This window comes from Sinohyriopsis cumingii, chromosome 12, assembly GCF_028554795.1.
Source record: "Sinohyriopsis cumingii isolate HCF-2022 chromosome 12, ASM2855479v2, whole genome shotgun sequence".
NCBI classification, from domain to species: domain Eukaryota; kingdom Metazoa; phylum Mollusca; class Bivalvia; order Unionida; family Unionidae; genus Sinohyriopsis; species Sinohyriopsis cumingii.
This window is the reverse complement of record NC_142972.1, coordinates 93,071,681-93,096,780: the sequence shown is the minus strand read 5'-3', so window position 1 is coordinate 93,096,780 and position 25,100 is coordinate 93,071,681. Positions and strand designations below refer to the sequence as shown.

At 34.1% G+C, this 25,100-nt stretch overlaps 1 protein-coding gene across 6 annotated transcripts; it reads left to right on the top strand.

The window, feature by feature from the left end:
• Window positions 1–8,450: 8,450 nt before the first annotated feature.
• On the top strand, window positions 8,451–23,837 carry LOC149786993 (uncharacterized). 6 transcript variants are annotated; one of them, XM_089978321.1, is made up of 5 exons: window positions 8,451–8,564; window positions 11,369–11,506; window positions 19,825–20,322; window positions 21,222–21,305; window positions 23,264–23,837. In XM_089978321.1, exons 2-4 carry the CDS (start codon window positions 11,440–11,442, stop codon window positions 21,302–21,304), a joined length of 648 nt encoding a protein of 215 aa, XP_089834447.1. In that variant the 5' UTR covers window positions 8,451–8,564; window positions 11,369–11,439; the 3' UTR covers window position 21,305; window positions 23,264–23,837. The 6 variants fall into 6 exon arrangements, with proteins under 6 accessions (XP_089834447.1, XP_089834445.1, XP_089834448.1 ...); XM_089978319.1 differs by having other exon boundaries at window positions 19,825–20,622; window positions 23,264–23,833; XM_089978322.1 differs by lacking the exon at window positions 23,264–23,837 and having other exon boundaries at window positions 21,222–21,918.
• The last annotated feature ends 1,263 nt before the right edge of the window (window positions 23,838–25,100 follow it).

The window sequence follows — 25,100 nt, the reverse complement described above, 5'->3', positions numbered from 1 at the left end:
ACAAAGAAATTGAATTTTGCACATAAGAACTGCAACCCATAATATTGCATTGTAAATTAGATTTCATAAAGTTATTTGTTCCATGTTCATGTCAAACTCATTGAATGGAAACAAGTTTATCCCTTTAAACTTGCATTATTTGATCAGAGAAGATGATGTGTCCCATTCAGCAGGCCTTTACATTTATATGTTCCAAATACCCATTTTATGCAACAACTCTCAATATACTTTACTTTCCTTTGAAGCAGTTTTTCTAGGACTAGATTTCCGTAATAGGGCATTTAGGCATCATGCAACAAATTGGAATAGCCATAACTATGTAATAAAACCCTATGTGGCAACAATATCATTACTTTTACATTTTTGATATCTTCCAAATATTCACATTATGCAAGAACTTCCTTCATGACCATTCCTCCCTTTAATTACTCTTTCTAGGACTAAACTCCAAAATGTTCAATACAAGCACAATACATCAACTTAGATTAACTACCATAACTGTGAAATATAACTCTTCCATGGAATAGTAACAGCACCTTTACGTTTAAAATATCTTCAAAATATCAATTGTATGCAACATATACCTTCAAGATTTGTTCCATCCTTTAAGTCAGTCTTTCTAAGACGAAATTCTAAAGACTATAATGCACTCTTGAAGAACCATCATAACCATGAAATAATACTCTATGGTAACAGTGCGCCGATTTTTTAAACAATGTTGCAAACATTCATTGTATGCAGCAACTCTCTTCAAGACCTTTCCTTCTTTTATATCATTCTTGCCAGAACTAAATTATCAAACATCGCATAAAAGCATAATGAACTAATTGAAATAACCCCGTAGCTGTGAAATATGACTTATGGGGCAATATGAACAACACCATTATACTTGCATTATCTTGCAAATATTCTTTTCTGCAATATTTCCCTTGAAGATGTTTCCTACTTTTTCAATAGTCTTGATATGATTAAATTTCCAAACATCATCTGCATGCATTGTGCAACAACTTAGAATTAACCACCCTAATTGTGAAATATAATTATGTGGGCAATATACATACTTATTTCAGACCTTTAATATTCATTTCATACAAGAACTACTGCCAAAACCTTTCTTACCTTTAACATACTCTTATAGTACTAAATTCCAAAATAGGGGAGGAAAGCATAGTTCAACAGCTTGAAATAACCCTCATAAATGTAAAATACAAATCGGTGTTGAAATAGTACCAACCATTTTAGGCAATTACCGTAATATCTTCCATATTTTCTTTATCTGCAAGACTACCTTGAAAATTATATATTAAGATTATTATTATTTGTGTGTTAACATGTGTAATTGGCTTCGAGTTCTAGACACAACCTTGAGTCTGAGCTCGTCAAGTCCAAATTTGTTGGTAAAGCTTGATGAACATGTTTACTAAGATGACCCCCATGTTGGTCCTCATATTGTGCATTATGTTTTTGTATAAGGGAGAAGTTAACATAAATTCTTAACTCCTATATTTAGCTTACGTTGTTTTCAGTTATTACAAAATGCTAAAAAAAAACGGTCGAACTAAATCACTATTTTGGGAATATTGTGGATTCAAGAAGAGTCTATTTGCATTATATCATTGCGATACATCGAGACTGTTAGCACATCAACATATTGCTAGGCTATTGCAGGCACCTGGTATATCAGCACTTTCAAGATTGCTAATCATTTGGAACAACACTGAAATTCTTTTGGAAAAATCAAAATATTTAGACTTGTGATATAACTTATTTGACTATTTGGGATTTAATTCACAATATTGTAAGTTCTTTCTAAATTTTAACATTGTATTAAAGGGAAATAAATTTTTTTTCAATTTTGCAAAACCGTTAATTTTCACTCTTTTCTGGTACTGACTTTAAGACCATAGAGTCCTAACAGTACATCTTGGCATGTATGTGGATATATACTGAATGCCGAACTTGGACACATGAGATCATCTTATCATGTTTAATAAAATATTTTAAAGCAGCTTTTATTTCTTCATCAGCTTCAAGGTATTGATACATGTGATAGCAGGTGTTGGAAGAATCTCCATCTTGAGGCTGAGGTCATCATACTGGAAAGTTGTCAGCACAAAATTAGTTCTTAATATGTGGATTTCTTGTTTGTTTGATATTTATAAAACTTTAAATAAGAACACAAATACAATTCTTAAAATCATCACATATTTCTTGCTTTATCATTTGTACCTCATAAGAAATGGCAAAACCTTTAAGCCAGCATAAGATTTTCAGACATATCTCGACTGTAGCACTTTTGTATGAATAGGTGCCATACCTGTTGCTACCATGAAGATGTTATAATCATTTATTTCAAGTCATGTAAGGAAGATACCTAGAAAACACAGATTTCCATTTCAAATTCTTGATATGTGTACATGTATACTTTATAAACTCTACAGATCATATACTCGAATCAAAACCTTTCCTACATTTAAATCAGTCTTTTATATGGCTAAATTTCCAAAACTGTAATACAAGCATCATACAACAATTTGAAATAACCCACATAAGTGTAAAATATAACCCTACTGGGTGATATTATCCCTGTGATGTTTAATATCTTACAAAAATTCATTTTATGCAAAACACTTCCTTTAGGACCTTTCCTACCTTTAAGTCAGCCTTTGAGGACTAAATTCCAAAATATGGCATACAGCAACTTGGAATAATCTCCATAGAGAAATATAACTATATAGGGTAATAGCTGCAACACATATTGATCTTTAATATCTTAACGATATTCGTTTTATGCAACAACTACCTTGAAGACTTTTCCTGTATTTATAATAGTATTTAAAATTATTACTTTTTGCAAAAATGGCATGCATCATACAACATCCACTGGAATAACCCTCATAAGAGTGAAATGCAAGTCTATGTGTTAATAGTAAAATTCACTTTAGACATTTAACCTCTTCCTACTATTCATGTAATGCAGCTTCTCCCCTCTAGGTCTCTCCTACCTTGAAAATAGTTTATGTTTTTTATAACTAAATTAACAAAGGGTATGCTGGCATAATGTAACAAATTCGAATAAACACCCTAGGCTGTGAAATATAACCCTACAGCGCAAAAGTAATAGTCCCTTGATATTTTTAGTATGCTCCAAATATTCATTTTGTGATACATCTTCCCTTAAGACCGTTCCTACCTTTAAATCAGTCTCTTCAGGACAAAATTCCAAAATCTTGCACGCAAGCATCACACAACTTTAAATAACCCCACTAAGTTATGTGGGATAATAGTAACAAGATCCTTATTATTTTTCTGAAACAACTCCCTTGAATAGCCTTGCTTCCTTTAAAATGGTTTAAACAATATTAAAGTTTCAAACGTGGAGTGCAATATTTTAGAATAATCATCATAACTGGGAAATATAAGTATGTGGGGCAATGGTAAAAACTATCTTTAGAAGTTTAATATCTTCAGAATATTCATTTTAAGCAAGAACTCCCCTCACGACATCTCTTGCCTTTAAAATAGTCTTTTTTCTAGCACTAAATTCCAATATGGAATGAAAGTATAATGCAACATCTTGGAATAACCCCCATAATGCAATTTTGAAAAACACTTTAGACCTTGTATATATTCCACATATTATGTCACTGCATCAAATCCCTTGAATATCTTTCTTACCTTTAAAATGGTCTTTAAATGATCAAATTTCCAAATATGACATGACATGCATGCATCATGCAACAAAATGGAAAAACAATCTTCATGACTGTGAAGTATAATTCTCTGGGTGACAGTAACAATCCTTTTGATCTTTCATACATTCCAGTTTAGCTTTTCATGAAACGACTCTTTGTAGAACACCAGGCAACAGTTTGTAGTAGGTTTCATATTGGTGAAACTTTGCAATGATCCAGTTAGATCTTTCTTATGTTCAAGCTATCCTTTTTTGACTCATGTCTGAAATGTCCTTAAGGTATCATTGAACAGATAGGGGTAACTTTCATTACTGTAAAATATTTCCCCACCATCAGATAAAATCTTTCCTCATTGACTTTCTATTTTGCATATAGTTAATTGCAACATTCTTAAAGTAAATGTTTTCAAAGATGTATATATGTATTTAAACTCTCTATATTTATTTAATCTGAGTTTTCGTTTTTCATGGCGTTATTTTAATAAATCAACATCAAATATGTTTCAAAACATATGTGTTTGAAATATGTTTGAAACAATATTTGAACTTTAAATATAAATTTTTAAACATTTTTAATAAAATATTTAAATTTTTATTCATTTATTATTCTTTCTTTATTTGTTTATTTATTTGACCATTAACATTGTTTTTTTGTATTATATTTATAACTAGGTTGATTTTGAGTTGCTGTATATGATTCCATGATCATCCTATAAATAGTCAAAAAACTATCTTTCTATAGTACGATGTTAATTTATTCGATATGCGTATTCATATTATGTTTCAATTCCAGTTAAAAGCTCAGTTCAATGTATTTATATTATCAGCCATTAGCATGGCGTTTAAGTAAGTGATACAGATTATTTTTTTTTAAAATGTGTTAAACTGTTAAGTAACACAAAAACATAAATTTGACTGCAAAGACATATATATTTAAAATATGCGCTCCTGGATAGACAAAAGAAATAAATTTTGTGAGTGATTAAGTAAAATGTACACATTGCTAAATACCCATCCATGGTCATGTAATCCTTATTATTCCAATTTCATTCTTTATTTCGTCAAATCCATTTATTCCATCAACAATGCATTCCAATTTAAGTAGCGCGTACGTTCCTTCCATTCGCGGCTTTACATCGCCCCATAATACATAACCTGTACAGAATCACACGTACAGCACATTTACGTTTATTCAGAAACTTCATACTTTGCATATTAGGCAATGGCTACCGGTGATTTCAACACATTTAATTTATTTACAACATTCTTGTTCAATTTTAGTCAGCCCCATCTGCTACGTCAGATGACAATGACCTTAACATAATAACAGCTGATACGGAAAGAGCAACTGTGCTAAATTAAATTTCCAACAAACCTTAAGTCATAATGGGTTTTATCAATGGACAACATGGAAATATGAACTAGATGATGCTATCCCTTACTAACAAAAGGTAACAATAAAATAAATTGTGTACAGGACTAACATTTTATATCATTCACAACAGCGTTAATACTTATGAAGACCCGTTCAGTGATCTAATGTCAAATGAGATGTAACTATTGTCAGTCATGTTCATTTGGCAACTTCATACTATTACATCTTAGGCAATGACCTCCCGTGATGTCAGCACATTTCTTTTCATAAAAAAGGACATTCTTTTTTTTAAAAATTTAATATGTCCTTTACAAGAATAACATTTTATATCTTTTTCATCAGCGTTAATACTTAAAAAGACCATTTCATTTATCTAATGTGAAATTAAATGTGCAGTTGTTAAATGTAGATTTGCTCGTAAAACAGGCCATATGTTTTGTTTGCTTGCATAGTTGAGTGCTGGAGTGCTGGAAGGAATTAATGACTACATATCCAAAGTAATTTAGATTAGCAAAACAATTACCATAAGGATTATTAAATACATTTTTCAACGGTGTTAAATCACATTGGTGGAGATGGCATTTTTACCATTCAAAAACGTTTTTCATTCTTTAAATAATGGTCTCATAAATATTTGTTTTTATTTTTGTGTAAGTGGTCCAATTCCCCATACCATCAACACTCACACACGTTTTCTAAATAAGCAAACAAATTTAATATTAAAAAAATACCATTGAAAACGCCGATGCCCCATTTTGTGTTTCGTTTAGTAGCCTCGGAGAATTGATTTATCTCAATAGCTTTGAAGTCCTCCTCAGATAATTTATGGAATCTTGGTTTATATCCCTCAGCGACCTCAGAATTTACCGACCTAGTTCCCACGCTATTATTGTTGTTGTTGTGTATGGCTTAGGTGACTGAGGTCATGGTGTGCTGTGTGAGGGAATGTATCACTCTCATAATCGGCCATTTTGCGCGACTATATAGCAGACGAATGCCAATTTGTAAACTATGCATTTCAATCAAAGAATATTTGAAAAGGTATCAAAATAGTATAATGCATACTTATTAGCTGAATAAAAAATCCAAAAGATGAAAGAATTGTTTGACAGTGATGTGTCTGCAATGTTTATTTATATTGCAAACAGTACATAAAACCGAATGTAGTCCCAGAATTTATCGGTGTGTAAAAATCCAGATCAATATCACGTGATCGTTTACAGCCAATCGTATTGCAGAAAACCCGTTTCATTTGTATTTGGAATTATATACCTGAACACATTATATCATCATTATTAAATCATGGGAGCGCAGATTCAGTCATATGCACCCATAGATATCTTAGGGTACATCTACTGCGAGAAAAGCACCTGGAAACATAGTAAGTGTGTACAAGGTATAAGAAAGAACGTTAAACGTGCCCATTAATCCAGCTGGATGAAACTGTAGAGCGTTCGATGTTAATTGCATTGTAGTCAGTAGCAGGTCTCCTTGTATCTACAGCCTATGTTCGGTTCAACGTTTGACTGAACCAAGTCAAGGAGAAATTCGGGTGACATAAAATGAAACATTTTTATAGATGGTATCAAATTTATGAATTTACCTACGTTGTTTCTATGATAGCTGACATGCATTATGAGGTTCATCGTTTGATCTAAAATGGACAATTTCATGAGGATAATTTGCTATAGGCATATATAACAACCTTTGTGGTCACCAGATGATTAAATACAAAAGTAATCTTATCAAGAAACTGACATGTTTATTTATTATTGGTGTTCAAATATGCAATTGAATACAGCCAGATTGAATTACATTCTTATTTTAAATTGTCAAAATTGACTTTGAAAATGTCCCAGGTCGCAAAATTGACCGAAATTATAATATAAGGTAGTTAACGCCACCGTTTGACGCAATTGAAAATATTAAAGTAGTACCGATACTAATAAAGATGACTTAGTAGAAGTATTTTGTGATAATATTTACACTAAAAAGAAATGGAGCACATGCTATTAACTGAAGCATGCACGTATAGATTTGCTTTCACGGGTTATTATATTGTGCTAGCTGCTTTCCTCATAAGAGTGACCCTTACAAATAAGGATCCAGTACAACTGTTACTACTCTATGGTTACAATCTTACGCAATATAAAATAATCCTAACGAACAACGTTGTTAAACTTAACAAACAATTTAATTATCAAAATAAAGGATAGTATGAGATGAAGGAAATCTAATCTAGTCCTTATAAGGTTTATGAAAGTTTAAAACGAATGAAAAGTCCCGTATGAATTTTAAAATCGGAAATGTACTGGTCCTCTAAGAACTGTGGCGTAGTCATGATACCGTTGTCCGGAATTCCTTCAAATGATTTATTACAGTTCCATACTAATATTATAGTCCAAAAATGGTCTTTTTTCATCTTCACTGAACAATCAAAACATGTTTTCCCTCTCTAACACTATATAAGTACAATGTAAAACACGTCTGCAACATACATTAGGAACACAATACGTGCGAATGACTCCAAAAATCGGAAGGTAACTGAATTCTTAATTTGCTCCATGTGCACATCGTACGTTGCATTGTAATGGACATCATATGACAAAATACAGTATTGATTTAAGACGTACTTAGTATACTCGCATGACCGGGCGTAACTAATGGGGTAGCCACATACTTCATATGGAAACATCCATATCCGATAGGCGTTATTTGAAGTCTTATTGTTCAAATAAGTATTACTAAATGACAATACTTACATAAACTTCTGGACCCTACGCAATTTGTGTTTCAACAGAGCCAAAATAAATGCACAATTTATAACAAAAGGTATTCAATATAGTTTACAAGGACGAATGAAAATTATGAAACTTACGTAAAATCATATACCTGAAGTTACCAGAAATATAGATATACATAACATTTGAACAGTTACATTAACTTCTCAATGCGATGAATTTATCTTCGTTTAGTTTTGCTTCAAAAAGACAGGAAAAACAACGAGTTTTCATGGCGATGATATATTAGTATCATTAAAGCAAGTATAAAGTACAATGCTAAATTATTTTACATCAGTTGTATATATAGTTATTTGCTACATTAAAAATAGCACATAACATTTAACATGTATATGTAGACCTATATAACAGAAGGTGATGTTTTAACGAAAATTGTATAGTTTGTATCAGCTCAAAAAAGCCATGAATATATTGTAGTACAAAAAATAAATGATTTTAGCACGCATTTCCATGCAGAAAATACCATTAGGATGAGTACAAGTTTGCCTGTCATAACAGATATTGACCTATCCATGCCTTGAAACCGCAACATTAATTTCAATAAAGCTTACCCAATGTGTGCCCGGACCTGTAAACTAGACAGGCATCTGATTAGTGATAACCTATTTAGTTAACCGATCATATGTTGCTCACCTACATATTATAAGGTCAATATACCTGATTGTATCATCATTCGTCTACCCTGTGTTTGCAGGTAAGTAGTTTCATCCATTTCTAGCAGCAAAGTACTGTATTTATTCCGCTGCTGAGTAAACCTCCAGGTAGGACTTCAAATATTGTCATCAACATTTTGGTTAAAAATCCAAAACCCTTTCGTCATATAGGATTTTGTAAATAATCCACGAAATATATTGAACTGCAAACACTTTGAGGCGGAGTTGTGTGAGGTAAGTGGTACTGCGCCAGTATTACCATGTTGTGTAATGAATACAGCTGTCGTATTTGAGAGTAGCCTTTGTTTACTTCTGAATAAAATATACGTGTAGCCTTAAACACGGTCTTCTTTGACCAACAACGTGTAGTCTTATGAATGGTCTGTTTAAGGTACCTGTACATGTCCTATTTCCCAACCACCTCTTTTGAAAAGTAAAGTGGTCATATCCCTTTGTAAATTATGACCAAAATTATTGTTTTGCAGCATATTAATTATTTACAACTGTGATAATGTTGTTGATGATGATGATGCTAACCTATTAGCTGACTGCCACATAGTCATTAAATATCAATTATATCACTTTCGGCATAAAAGCTCACCCCATAAAATTGTATTTTATCCTTAGTAAGATTTCGCAAAGGGCCTGTTTTAGAAAAATTAAGAGTGTACATTTACAGAGAATCTATAAACAGCTGCTTACAATTTCTAATAATAGTGGCAATTGGGACTTAGTGTTAATTTCTCAGTAACTGATGAGGATTGGGAGTTTCTTGAAGAATTAAACAATTTCCCATTGGTTGGGGTAGGTCACATGAATATGAAATTTCAAAATAAATTGAGTAGCATGATCTGTCGCTTGCGGGTATGTTCTGAAATATAGTCGTAATGTACTGGTTATATAAGGTTAGAATAGACCAGTCACTCTCATTCCTAACTTTGGAGTCATTCGTATTTATTGTGTTCCTGTTGTAAGTCTGCAGATGTGTTTTGTTTTATTTAGATATTGTTCGAGAGGTAAAGAAAATGTTTGGACTGTTTAGTAGCAATGTATGTGCTCATTATTTTCATTATTATTCCGGTACTAGTGTGAATTATTCAAAGGAGTTCAGGACCACGCCATTTTGACAATATCTCGATTCTTGGCGGGCCAGTACATTTTTGGTTTGAAAATGTATAAGCAACTTTCATTTTTGTTGGTCTTTCAAAAGAACTTTAAAAGAGGTGCTTCTGGATTCACCTCAAAATACCTTCAGTTTCTCTCAGTTTCATTTATGACTGATAATTACGATTTCTTTTAAGTTTTACCAAATTTGATGGCTTTGTTTCTTTTCGACAATTCGTTTATGACCATTGATTCGTAACTATACATACATACGTATATATATATATATATATATATATATATATATATATATATATATATATATATATACATACATACATAAAGAGAGACAGACAGAGTCAGACAGATAGTCAGATAGACAGGCAAAGAGATAAAGACAGAGAGAAATAAAGAGAGAGGTTGAATTACAGACTAGAGGAGTAGTACTAACTATTGTCGTTTTAGTCATTGTCGTGGTCATAATCCTTATCTTAATCAATCACGGCGACTCTCATCACCATATTCACTGCCACCACCACCACCACAATCATTACATTTTAAGTCAGCAATGCCGAAAGGGCACGTTAACAAACATGCAAGAGACAACATGATTAATTAAGGTTGGTCGAATTATGGTGTGTCAGTATGTGTGAGTCTATGAGGGAGAGGGAGATTTGGTATGTTACGAAAAGCCAGTTGAGTATATTGCCCTGAGTAATGACGATCCATTCACTGACATGACCTTCGAGCAAGTGAGCTAACAATATGTATATAAGAGGGAAGAATTTAGTACATCTCGCATGAATCGATAACTGTTTTGTATCATAGTCAAACGTTTGGCAAAGAGTGCCACAACCTAATAGGAATCTCCTTCTTCAAGTTCACAAATATTGGGTGTCGAATACCAACCTGAAAAGTGATTGTCTCTATAACTCACTGACATAGCTCTGACAGGGTTGATTCAAGCATTGGATCGGCCAGCTTGGGTATGTGAGAATACCAGTAGTCTCCTGTTGGTTGATGTTTTTGCCAGGTGTTTTCGGGGTTATTTCTCCACAACAAGACAACGGCGGCCATGTATATCCCCATCATGTGTTTAAACTCACCGCTAAACTCACCGAATTCTACCTGAAAATGAATAATCTATAGTGTTCGTACCTTCATTCAATAAAATGCAAAAAATGTTTATTTCATATACACTCCTGTCTCTTATGATACAACTTATTTAGGATCCAATCATATAATCGTATACAGAAAGTTGTAAATGTCCATAAAGTTGCTTATAAACGACAAAAGGTGACGCAGGTTTGATGAATATAATGCATGATTCTATTTATGTACGTACGACGGAGGCATGGCCATTCGATGAGATTGCTGGACCCAAGAACAGCTGAGTTAAAACAAAAACTGTTCCTATTCATTTTCCTCGATTTATGAATCGCCTGTTTCTTTCTCCGTAATCGGTTCTAAATTGGATTAATTATGTAGGAGGTCCGTTACATTATTAAATTATTAGTGGACTCCTTCTTGGTTTGTTTGCAAAGCAAAATATACGGCAATTCTCATTTTCCATATGTACACAGTCACGATTTTTGATTATTTTAATGAGCAAACTAGTGTATATGTACTGCCTGTAAGTCACTTTTATCATAACAGCATACTATCTCTTCAAACCTTTCAAAATTAAATAATTGTTGTATACGTGGATATTGGCGACATGTTTTCTCCTTATCGTTTGCAGCCCAGTCCTAAAGGAAGTGCCAAGTTGACAAATTCAGTACGTCTTCATTTACAGTTTGTCAAAAAGACAAAATGACCACAGCAAGATCAAAACAAGCTATCTGCAGTCTGGTTGAAGAGGGAAGTTTGCATCTTGAAGGTATGTGATTGATATGTTACGTACATAGCAACCTACATGTTCCTTGATAACAAAATTAATTCGTATTTGTAGTGCATAAAAACATTGTAAACTAAATAAGCAAACTACATACCGTTTTCAATATTTTAGCAAGTCTTAATCTAGATGATGTTTTCTTTTATGATTCTTTCATTAGAGTCTAAGATATGAAATCGTTCAGATACTTTTCATTAGCCCTACTACATAATAACGTCAGCGATGCGTCGTAAGAGTGAAGACCGATGTCAATGATCGTTCACAATTGTAGCAGGACTGTACATATGTATGATAATGTAATGTCTATAATATCCAGCTTAATGTCATAACTATGTTGGTTATTATTTGTGATGCCAATGATAAACCGCAGCATAACAATGGAGCGCACGATGTCAATAAAAATTAGAGATACAATCACATTATAATGAGAGAAACCCAATGACAGCACTTTTCATTTCTTATCAGCTAACTTTCGTTTCGTTAAGGTTTATGTTTGACACCGTCTAGTGTCTTAGTTTGAGTCACGTGATTCCGCTTATTTATATATATATATACGAGCCAAATGTGGCTGCACGGTTTGGTGTGGTATGAAGCAGTATTGTATGAAGAAGAACCCTTGCTAGAGAAGCAGTATACCCTTCGGCCGAATGAATCATATTTTGTCATATTTAACCGCACTTTAAAGGGCCAGGCCGGGAAATTAAAAAGTGTAGGGACAAGGTCTTTCGTCCACCCATATACATGTTCTACTGGCTCGTCCAAGAAGCGTGGAAATCTTGAGACAATACACATTTTAACTGACGATATATCTTCTATCATCATTTCTCTCTCTCTCTCTCTCTCTCTCTCTCTCTCTCTCTCTCTCTCTCTCTCGATCTTGAACGCGGTCAGGACCAGAGACGACGACCTGGTCGACGACCAAGTCGAAGACCCTGACAGTAAACCAGTCCACGACTGTACGACCAAGTCTGCGACCAAATCAGCGAATCTGCTCCCACGTCGATGGCCCAGTCGACTAATCTGCGACCGACTCAACGACCCATTCAGCGACACAGTCGGCGACTCGGCGACCCAGGCAACGATCCAGTCGACGACCCAGTTGGCGACAAGAAGACAGGAATGAGACTGTATCTCGCTGGCACATAAATCTGCCGCACTCAAGATCGTTCGATTATATATATATATATATATATATATATATATATATATATATATATATATATATATATATATATATATATATATATATATATATATATATATATATATATATATATATATATATATATATCCGTTCTGTATCTTTCATATACCACAAGATATTGTTATTTCTCCATCGCCCTTCTCCAACCACTGCGTCCCTTTTTTGGTCGTTTGTCTTTAAATTTTGCTGCGATAGGTCCAATAACATCCGTGTATTCAACTAGGGAAAAGAAGTTAATCCGTTGCTCTCGCCTCTTCGTTTATTTTCTTGCGATAATGTGTGTGCGGGAGAGAGACAAACAGACAGACAGAGACAGCGATCAGTGACGGTAGAACTGTTATATTGACTGAAAAATCAACACCGACTTCCTGTTAAAGAGAGCATAAATGGTCTGGTTTAGAAGTAATTTTAAGATTAAACAAAACTGAGTATCAAATATATACGGAATGCGATTGTCTCCCCAACATAATGGATTTCTGTAGTTGCCCGGCTTTTTGAAACTTTGAATTATTAATATATTTTAACAATGTATACTCATCCCGTATACCATTACGACGCATAGGTTCTTGAAGGCTATTTGGTTAAGTTCAACTTTGGAAAATATTTGCACTTATAGGAAGAGAATCGGCATACCCATCGTACGTTTTTTGATGTCTTGGTAGATTGCGTATAACTGCTTGATAGGATATTCATGAAGTTGCTGTGTTGTAAAGCTGTAGATGTATATCCGGTATTACGTTAGTAGCCACCTTAGATATAAAATAAGAAGTTTAATCTAGGAAACCATGATTTGAAATTTCCGCAAGGCTTTTATTATTAACGTGTACCAATGCGCATGATTTTAATTACTCACTTCACGGACATGACTCGTCATGCAAGTGGTATTTTATATATTTGTACCAGCAATATGATTTCGAATGCCTACTTTATGTATAAGACTCGAAATGCAAATTGTATTTTATATACGTGTATCAATGTCTGATTTAAGCTGTCCACTTATTGTTTAACGTTACCTAACCATCAGCAGTACCAGCCACAGAAGCTGCGCCTGTTGCAAATATCTTAATAGCATCTACTGCTATTGAAGCTACTTTTTGTGCAACACTTGGGATGTTAACGATGATCTTTGAAAAAATATTCCTCAAAAGCCGCCTTGTTTATTTTGGTTATGAACATGTCTCATCATCTCTATTAAACATATTTAGACGATCTACACTTGTGCTAGCAATGTTTTTATCTCTAATCTGATAGTAAATCACCTGATGTGGTGTTATCTGTAACAAAGAGGCTCGTGGATAATCTGTTGGAAACCTAGTTCAGCCAGTGCTACCTTGCGCTGTATATGACCCGCTTAAAATTGAGCAGTTGATAAGTATTGTGTTTACATCTGTGATATTCACTGGTAGCTCAACTTCGTGCGATGCTGCGATGTATAATGAGCAGCGATGCCCAACAACGTTCCAGTAGTAGTTGCCGTACTAAGATCAACACAATAATTGTTAGTGTTTTTCTGGCTCGCAACGTATTGTAGTTCGGCACCAACTCAAAATTATTGGCAGCAGTGGGATCTATGTTAGAAATTTCGTACTTCTTCGCTTTATGTTCGGTACTATTATAGGCGCCTTGCGTTATTTTTCATCAATTTCCAGTCGCTTGATGGAAAAGCAAAGTAGTCGTTGATTCCCGCCTTTACGTTAGCTATGGTGTTCCAAACAGTAGCTGAGGCAAGTCCTATTTTATAAGATTGATCGGGCTTGAGCATAATAGGCGGATAGTATGCCACAGTAAAATTAGCGCTGATTTCATTGGTCTGCGAAGAATCGAAAGGCAACGATGTTGACATCATTATAGCAAATGCAGTAGGTAAACGTATTTTGCTAGCAAAAGGACGTTGCTACGAGGTATTTGCGTAGCATATGGTACTCGCCAAACGTTAGGATCCATTTGCCATGAAATGATCTAGGATCTGCAATATTTTATAATCAGTCTCCATCCCTGTTTTCAAGATTCATTAGAAAATATCAGTTGCATCCGGCGATTAACAATATTCATTCCGAATCAAATACCTTTATGCCAAAACCAGTTCTTTGTTGAAGTTGTCTTATTCGCTCTCTCACTGTTTTATATATATATATGTTTCCAACGTAGTATTATCACTATCATATCGGCGAATTCATTCATTTCATTTAATGTGTCAAAAGTAACTTATTTTCAATAAATATTTTATACATGTTCCTCACATTAGCTACCTCCTCCAAAGTGTTTGCAGTCGTGATATATGCTCTGCTACCCACAACGATTCTTGAAGTTGAAACGAAGTCATTAATTATCTTCCTTAAATTATTGGCTGTATCACCGTATATAGGTTGTATATATTCTTCATTCCAATCCGAAAAGTACGGCTCATCGCGTAAGCACTAGGTACCTCATCTTCCGCATAATGACTGGTCCATATTTTAACGGTGGACAGTGGGTCAGCAGCTTTTGGATCATTAGTTCGAAGACTACTGGGTCCATCTTGGGGATCTAATTCATTTAGCACATCGAGCACAAATAGTTCAGTCTGTATATCAAACTTTTAAATAAGTTTGTATTTTTTATGAATACATGCAGTGTTCTGGTCATACCCTTTTCATCAGTAATTTAAACCCATCAATATTCATTCTGTTGTGCGTTTCGGTATTTTAAATTTGGTTTAATACGGTGCCACATAAAATAGCGATAACAAAATGTATATGCTTTTCACATAGTTTACATCATCAACACTTTGTGTCTGCACAACATCTGTTTCATTATCACTAGCAATATCATGCAGCAGGCCAATAGCGAGATCCAGTCCACCCACGTTATGTTTTTTTATTATTTTGCATTTAGAGATGTTATATTAAATCTGCAGGTTCCCTCTCTTACTGCACGAGCGTGCTCATATTTAATAATAAAATCCATACATTTTATATGCCCTACTTTAGAATTAAACTCTTTTTAGATACCGTTTTGTATTCCCACAAATAAACTTCAGGACGATGGGCACTGATCAAGTCATCCATTTTTACTTTATTACATTTTTAATTCCCTAAGGAGTTGTTTATTTTTCCTTTTCTATTTGATCCACCTTAGCTTTCAACCTAGTTGCTTCCCCTACCTTATCCCCAAATTTAGCAGTAGTAGTGCCCACTTGTTCTTTAATTTCTCAAAATATAACTTTTTCAGCAATCTTCTTTTTGTACCTCGGGCTGTTTGTAAATTGGATCAAAATCTTTCTCTGCGTATCGTTGCCCAATACATGCGTCTTGTACCTTTTTCTTAAAAGTCGTTCTCACAGCAACATCTCGCTTTATTAACTCGATTAATTATTTAGTCTTTTTATAAAGTAGTGACAGTAGAGCAAATTGTTCTGGTGCTTGTTCTTGATAATGTTCTCAAAGTTTATTATCCTCATTGTTCATAGCCGTTAGATATTTTAGTCGCCTTTGCATTTTGAGCTTTCATTAACGAGAGGAAAACAATAGTTGTCAAAGTTTGTACATAAGGACCTATTACACGAAGTGCCAAGGAATCAACAACCGTGGATTTAGCAATCTATATATATATATATATATATATATATATATATATATCTATATATATATATATATATATATATATATATATATATATATATATATATATATTTAACCCGGATTTACTATGACCGGAAATCTCAAAATGCCCGGCTAACGAGAACTGAAACACCTTACCCTCCCTGATACGCCAATGATACCCAGTCCGCTAGGTTTGCTCAGTTGAATACAACTGATGCACTAAACGTGAACAAGGCCGGAGACACAGTGACAGGCGACCCAGTATTTACCAGTGGTAAGATCACAGGATTACCCACACCTTATCCACCAGACATTTCGTAGGACGCTTTATCTTATGGTCAGGTTATTGTTACCCTGGAATAGTATGTTCCTCGAGCAGGCTCAACATTGTTGGATAATATTATCATGGGTAATAAGTTAATAACAGGTTACACCAGGCGATGGTAATTGCACTGCAACCGTGAAACGAGCCAAATAAAAATTTCTCGTTAAAACCTCAGTACTATGGCAGATGCATTGGACATGGCCTCTCATAAAATCACAAAGACATATACTCCAGTGTTAGGATCAGATATCATGAACTAGACATTTGCTGACACTAAGGTTGCTAAGTCTGGAAATTTAACATTCACTGGTGGTAAAGTTACAGCGTTTCCAACAAACTTTCCACCAGGCTCTGTTGGTGTTATTTATTGTGATATTGAAGTGCTGGTGGCAACAATAATACTAGTGTTTGACAGGGATAATTTACCTACGATCAACATTTCAAATATTAACATGAGCCGATGACATGGTGGTAAAAAGTCAGACATAGACCCACCCAAGGCGGGTTGATGACAGATTAGAGCAAGTCGATAATGAAATAAACAATAAGCTAACGAAGCATAAGTTTTGCATCATACGTTTAACAAGCGCCGTATATTCCATGACCTCGGCATGGACTACCGTTATAAATGTACCGTCATGAAAATTGCTGATGACTATTATGTAGCAAATCATTTAACAACGTTTTGGTTAATACGTATAGAATCGCTAACAAAAATGGGTGAGTACGAATATAGTGTCGATCAGATTAATGCTGCACTAAATTCTATGACGAAAGTGAGAGTGTCGTGTTTTCCAATGTTTCAATAATAACAACATCAATAATCGTTTCGCCAGCATTCGTTTCATCTATGAAATACATGCTGACGAAACGATTGTTGATTCTGATAGTATTGATGCTGATGTATGCCCAGATCACGTAAAAATGATTCAGTATAAAACTTACAAAAACGAATATGAAAATATAATGGCAGAACTAAAGTACATAGATACAAAAAGTCGTAAAGCAAGTCATCTACATGTACCAGCCTATAGTGAATTTGGTGTTCCATTCATGCACAATGATCTGATATATTCTGCATATGCTATCATGAGACAATATACGCTGACGAGAAAGGATGACGTTTATAGAGCATTTTCAGGATCGCTGGGGGCCGATTTACAATTATTTGACACACATACCAACACACTTCAATCCTCTAACGTCATATGTTGTATATGGTCGTGATTCTCATTTTCATGATGATGCAACATTTGATAAGTACAGAGCCTTTTGCCTGATCCTGCTAATAATGATGGCTTTCGTACTGTGATCGACAGCGTCGAAGCGGAAAATGTTTTCACTTTCGCGTAACGTTATAAACAAAGACAACTTATAGACGAGGCAAAAGAAGATCGCGATCGATTTAATCACATTTCAAAGAAAATTCCGATTGATGATAGAGATGAGCTTATTCACTAATACAAGCAATATCACATGAAGAAACATTGTGCAAAGAAGTAAGTTTGTGGCAAATTTTTGAAGCTGACCACGTACCTCACGAATTGTTCTAACAACAACTGGTATTGCTACAGCAGGTGGTACCGTTAATAATGTGCTGTCCTTGCTTTATCGGCCACCGCTAAGAAGCTGTTGCCAAAGTACGAGAACAAAAATCTGCTTGTCAGATTGCATCTGCAACGTATACTAAAATCCGTATTTGCGGGGTGAGAAGTTTATTATGTTGGATATGATCCAAGCGTTTAGAGCAAAGGATTATATAATCAGCGACCTAATGCCATCTCGAATAGCAAAGTATGATGATGCGAAATTTAATTAAGCTTTATGTAACGTACGTATAATGAGAATAACAGTGGAATATACTGGTCAAAAATTGAAAAATATTTTGTATGATGGAAGGTATCTTTGCTTTAAACTGGAGAATGACATGTATAACACTTACTTTAAAGGCACCAATACAGTCAAACTTACTTTGAATAGAACAGAGGGTTCCGAGTGCTTTCAGATCTTGTCGGACATCGTGTGCACACTTTCGGAGCAGGTAGATAATCTCTATGATCGAATCGCCTAGGATAAATATCCAAAGACTAGAGCGGACAGCAGCTTAAAATAATGTAAACTCGGTAAAACAATAGTATAGTATAACACTATTATAAAGATGCTAGAACCAAACCAGTTTGCTTGATTAGCGGTTTGATTTACTTCTATTTGTTTCAGTACGATGATGAGCATCATAGCATTGCCAGCGCTGATGTACTTAAAATGAATCAGTAACGTATTGTTGCTAACAAGCTTTCTTTCACTTTTTGTGCACCACATGTGCTCTCTAATTGCCTTTGCCTGTTCTCTACTTGCTTTGGCCGTTCTCTAATCCTGTTCGTAATATAGAGAAATAAAGGGAATGGGGATCTGAATTACTCCAATATAATTCCCCAAGCCTCACTGGCCATGGCGTGCCAACGTATTGGATCCGACGCTTAATGGTTAACAAGCATGGGTGGAGTATAATTCCCATTAGAGATCACTTATAGCAGTTCACATTGGTGAGACGTACAACCCATGACCCGGTTTCATTTAAAAATTAAAGAGCAAAAATGAACAGCAGCAGCAGGAATAACAACAACAACATCGACATTAATAATAATAATAATAATAATAATAATAATAATAATAATAATAATAATAATAATAATAATAATAATTTTATTATTATTATTAATATAAATACTAATAATAATAATAAAAATGATGATGATACTACCACTACTACTACTACTACTACTACTACTACTACTACTACTTATAATAATAATAAGAAGAAGAAGAAGAAGAAGAAGAAGAAGAAGAATAGTTAGAAGAAAATGAAGAAGAAAATCTATTAGATAACAAATATGAGGATATTGGCGGTGTTGAGAGGACGATTACGATAATGACAGGTGGTGGTTAAAGTTAAGACTGCAAACTATTATTTAAAGTCAGCAATAAAATAAATCTAACGATATATTGATGCATACAAGTTACTTTGCACTATTCTCTTAATACTTAATTGTTTTTTAGTTAAGATATTCTGAATAACATGATACCGAAATGTATAGAAGATATTTATCCTTGTTTTGCTATAAATATGTATTTTGGTATTTTGGGTATTGCTTCGTAATGGAAATATCCTGAAATGTGTTATTTGTATCAACAGTCAACCGTTTGAACTTCTACAGAGGTATTGTCGTCTCTGCAGACATGTTGGTGGTCGTTGACTACGGCAAGAAACTCCAATTACACAGTCGCCAAGATGGAAAACTCGTTTCTATTCCTCATCAGCTGGAGTCCAACCCCGTGGGTGTGTGTCTTATTAGTAACAAGGAAGTCGCCGTGTTTCTGGCTAACTCTTCCGTTGAAATCCTTTCATTTCAATCTATCGATGGCATCAAATGCGTCCGCAGATTTAATGTAACGACAGGATTTCATAGATGTGATGCGGTGGCAAAAATCGGAGCAACGGAGCAACTTGTTATCAGCGGAAAAAAGCGGGGCGACGGGAGTTTGCATTTGAGTGTTGTGTCTCTTACAGATGGACAAGTAGACGCAATACACCGGATCTGCGAGGGTAGCCTTGTGACAGATAGCCACTTGGCCATAGACAACGACACTGTTTATATCTCGTGCGATGCTGGTCCTGACTCCCCTGATACTGGTGTGTATTCTTATTTTATTCCTAATCGCAAAACACGCACGTTTGTGTATCGCCATCGTGATTTGAAGTACCCGACTGGATTAACTGTGGACAAGAAGGGTTATATATTTATATGTAACTTGTCCCCTTTCAGCATTCACCAGCTGAATGACCGAGGTCAACTAGTGACCATACACAAAGTGTTAGAATGGCCCCGTGAAATTTTTTATGAGGAACAAGAAGGAGTCATATACATCACACACGGCAACTATGCACGTGTTAGGATCATTCAATACAGATTGGATTATTCAGATCAACAAGGTATATTATATTACATAGCGACTTAATTAAAATTACATTCTTCATTGATTTCCAATTTTCAAGGCTTTAGAGTCATAGTTGTTAAATATGTTATCGACCAATCGGGTGCTATATATAGCATCTTTGTTTATGATATGCAAAGTAATTCATGCAATATAATTTATTGTTTTAAAATATGTATTGCAAATTAAGCAGCATCAACACGTAGAATATGTAACCAGCTTTGCTTTATTGCCTCTTTAGACGGATTTGAAACGGAATTCAAAATTATGTTTTGCCTAATTAAATGCATAAGGTGTCTAAGATAACAACCGTAAACAACATGGTGTAAACAAGGTAATGACGTTGCTTAATTCGTTAAGTTATGTACTTGTCACAGTCTTTAGAGCATACTTGGCTTGCAAACTGCATATATAATGCAAATAAATATCATTTATACACACATCAATACATTAAACTGGATCATGAAGACACAATTACCACTAGTAAAAACTATAGAAGGTGAGTAGTTATGAGTTGTGTCTGTGTGTGTGTGTATGTTTGTGTGTTTGTTAGGTTTAACACAAGGTCATTTTAATTATATACGTCTTCATCCGCAGACTGCCAAAACGACACGACGGCCGAATCAGGACCAAAAGAAGCCAACTGCAGTAATTTCGACGAAGGAATTTTGCAAATATAAAGTATGTGATTGATGAGTTATATATTACAACATTGTTTTTTCTTACTTACAAATCAATAATTATTCATAGCTTTCAAAAATGAACGAAAGTCAATATACAAAAATATATACCGTTGTCAATCTTTTAGTAAGACTTTTTGTATGGTTACATAGGTCTAAGATATGACAACTTTCAGACATTAGGCTTACTACATAATGGCGTCGCCAATGCATCGTTGGAGTGTAGGCCGACAACAATGATCGTTCACAACAGTAGTCCAAGACCAAACTTTGATTATCATGGATATAATATTTAACTTAATGTCTATAGCGATGTTGGTTATAGCTTGAGCTGCCCATGTTAAACACTAATACAAAAATAGACCCCACTATCACCTTATTCCATTTAAGTACACTTAAGAAATTTGACCTGCAATGCTTCTTTAAATGTCTTTTTTATCGTGGATGTAGCATTTAAAATACCGAACGCAATGCAATCATTACAAAAAGGCCCGATCAGAAAATCATGTCTACATTCCCAAACGGGCATTGGATGGTCGAGTGGTATACAAAGCTTGCATTTCCCAAATCACTGCCATCTCACTTAACGATGCCTAGGTACTATGGTTGTATGGTCTTGCTCAAATGAAAAGTTGATGTATAATAAACCTTTAGGTCCAATATTTATTTTTTGGAACATTGACTTGTTGAATAATCGGAGACTCAAAATGAATCTAAATATGTTTTCAATGTCGTAATTTTTCTCATATTCTTTCATGGTGGCAAAAATAAAACGTTTACAGATTTCTTCGCTGCGTAGTCTTTAAAATTCAAAAATTATTTAACAAGAATAATTTCACTGTAGCTTTTAAAATTGCTGCGTCAAAACCGGCTCGTGACAGGACCACGCGAAACAAAGTCTAACTGAGCGTTCAGAACATATACAGACTTAAAGCATTCAGTTGTATGTTGCAGTGAAGGGGTCGATAATTTAGAGCCGTGGTAGTCTATGGTTTCTTGTTTTGTATGGAGTGGGTGAAAGGAAACCATTTACACCCCTTACTAGCGTAATCATATTCTTGATCTGATTTACATAATAAATCTAAAGTATTACAATATTGTCACTATATCCAGTACCATCTCAATGGGTTTTAGTACCCTAGGCTAATTTTGAGTTGTGTGCCACTCCAATAAAATAATCGCTCTAATATTGCGTCCGATGTGACCAAACCATTAACTAATTTGACATGGAAGGTCTTGATTTTATTAGCAAAGCTAAAAGTGTCGAGGAAACGACAATCTTGCCCACTGAGATAAAATCATCCCTCTCCATCATACACACCCGTCAAATGGTCAGATACTAAACAGCATATATTTAAATTTTGTATATTAGATACGTTCATATTATGTATCAAGCTACATTACCTTTACTCACAAACTTGGTTTTAATGCTGAATTGTAAAGATATATTTGTCATTATGTTGATCTCATATACGATTAGTGAGAATTTATCTAACAGCTATGATATGCTACTCTTACAGTCATATATATCAATAACTTTTGTCAGTATTATTCACGTGATTTTCCTCCATTTTCTTTGTCTTCAACTCAACAGAGTTGTTAATTTATGGTGAATTGGGCATGATGCTATGGAGACACTGTGAAATGCTAATAACCAGCAATGTTATGTATTAAGATATACGGTGCACGTCTATTGCATTTATTATTGTATATATTTAAATTAATTGTTTGTTAGTTTTAAAATATGTTTTTATTCCATTGCATGTTGTTGTAATGTAATACTATTTACTGTACATTACTTTTTCAGAATTAAGTTCAGTTCAGTTTGAGGTGATTGATCGCTTAAATTTATTGCACTGATGTAATTACCTAATAATATAAACATTGTATCTAGTTGCTGACCTTCAAAACGATGACAGTTTTGGAAAATAATATTTTCATATTTTAATTCTTTTTCAGATTAATATTCAATCAGTTGATTCAAGGTCATAATTAGAGTACGTTACATAAAGCACATGTCAATTAGTAAATAAACTTCCATTTATTTCCAAATAATATTTGTGGGGACCCCAATCCCTGAATCTGTTTGCGATTTAAGTAGTAGTGTAACTGATCTTATGATGAAAATAATGTCAATCGTGCATTAAAATTTGACGCGTTAAATTGTATTATGTTATGAATAGTTTGGACTGATTTTTTCTTCTTCAAAGTATTGAATTCAAGTGATTTTTTTCTTTGGAAATACTAAAGTGCTCTGATTTAGTTCTTGGACAAAGACTTTTACTGGAATTTATACTGAATTCAAAATTGAGATAGCATTTTATGTGCTTTAACAGAAGACTGTTGACACATCAGTACAGCACTAACTATTAGAGACGTTATCGCCTTCCATCTTGAGTTACACTGATATTCACTAAGAAATTTTCATTCATAGGACTTGTGATTTTAATTCTTTGCTTATTTTTTGGATTTAATTCTTAAACATGTAAGTTCATTCTTTTTTCATTTTTCACTTTGTACTCTAGGACAATAAACTCTTTTGCTAAATTATACAAAGATTGTTGTCTTCACTCTTTCTTTTACTTATTTTAAGAGCATATCCTAGTAACATCATTGTATCACGGGATACAAGTTCATAATTGTTCGATGGGTATTTGGGTACCGATTATAGCATTGGATTGGCTGATTCCAAACGTTAATGAATACTACCCCATATATCTCAAAACATGGTCGAGTGTGTTTTATTTATATCCACCAGGCTTTATTGTTTGTCGAAAATATGGTATAACCATCTGAGGAGTTAATAATGGTTTTGAATTTATAATGGTCTTCTAAAGTGTCTTATAACTTCGACCAATGCTAGAGATGATTCCAAGAAATGTTTTCCAATATTTCTGTACTTTACTTTGCATAATTTCATAATTACATGGAATATAAACCAAGTCATAACAGATACAGCGCCTAATCAAGATGTTGAAACAAAAACCAATCACGATGTCATAATCTGGTGCAGGAAAATTGCACTGGTTCAACATGCCATACTGTTTCTTTTGTTTAATTGGGAACACAATAAAAGTTACTGAAAGAGTCTTGAAAATGTTGATTATAATGGTTCAGGGTGGGTGGGCCAGACCTCATGCAAAATTAAGATCATAACAGTTTATAGCCATAAGATTAATTCTAAAACAGATGTAATTAATTATTGCAAATTATATAACTATTAAATTAACATTTGTTAGTCATATACTTTATAAAAGTCGTGTCTTGCCTATGTGTTGTACATCAGTAATATAGGTATCATTTTGAAGTGGACGGGGTATGGAAGGCGAGGAAGGTGAAATGCACAGAAACATAATTACAGAAGTATGATCTAAATGTTTGTCATGAGCGCCAGTGTCCAGGTACTCATTTCACCATTTTAATGACGTATATATGATTATATTATGCCTTGATAATTTATTTGCTGCGACATATTAGCTTTTTGTTATCCTAAATTGTCTTCTACATTGTGCTTCGCCTTGATTTCAGCAGTTTTCATATTTTCCTTTATTATGCTTCGTTCACTTTGCATGATTATATGTGGCAATATAAAGTACACAAAGTTTAAGTGGTCCACAGCTGATTAACAGCAAACAGCGATGCATACATATTATGTTTTCAAACATTACTCCTTGTAGCAGCATGCGTTTACTAGCTAAAGTTGTGGCACGCGGATATGCGGAACTAATTATATAATTATATAGTATAGCTTATGTTGCATTTGACTACACTCCAAAGTCCGTGTTTCATGATGGAG

Excerpts from the sequence above, each read along its gene's own strand:
- LOC149786993 (XM_089978319.1), top strand. The coding sequence starts at position 11,440 with ATGACCACAGCAAGATCAAAACAAGCTATCTGCAGTCTGGTTGAAGAG. Across the intron at positions 11,507-19,824 it reads GGGAAGTTTGCATCTTGAAG|TCAACCGTTTGAACTTCTAC; the intron begins GTATGTGATTGA and ends TTGTATCAACAG. Across the intron at positions 20,623-21,221 it reads GGATTATTCAGATCAACAAG|ACTGCCAAAACGACACGACG; the intron begins GTATATTATATT and ends CTTCATCCGCAG.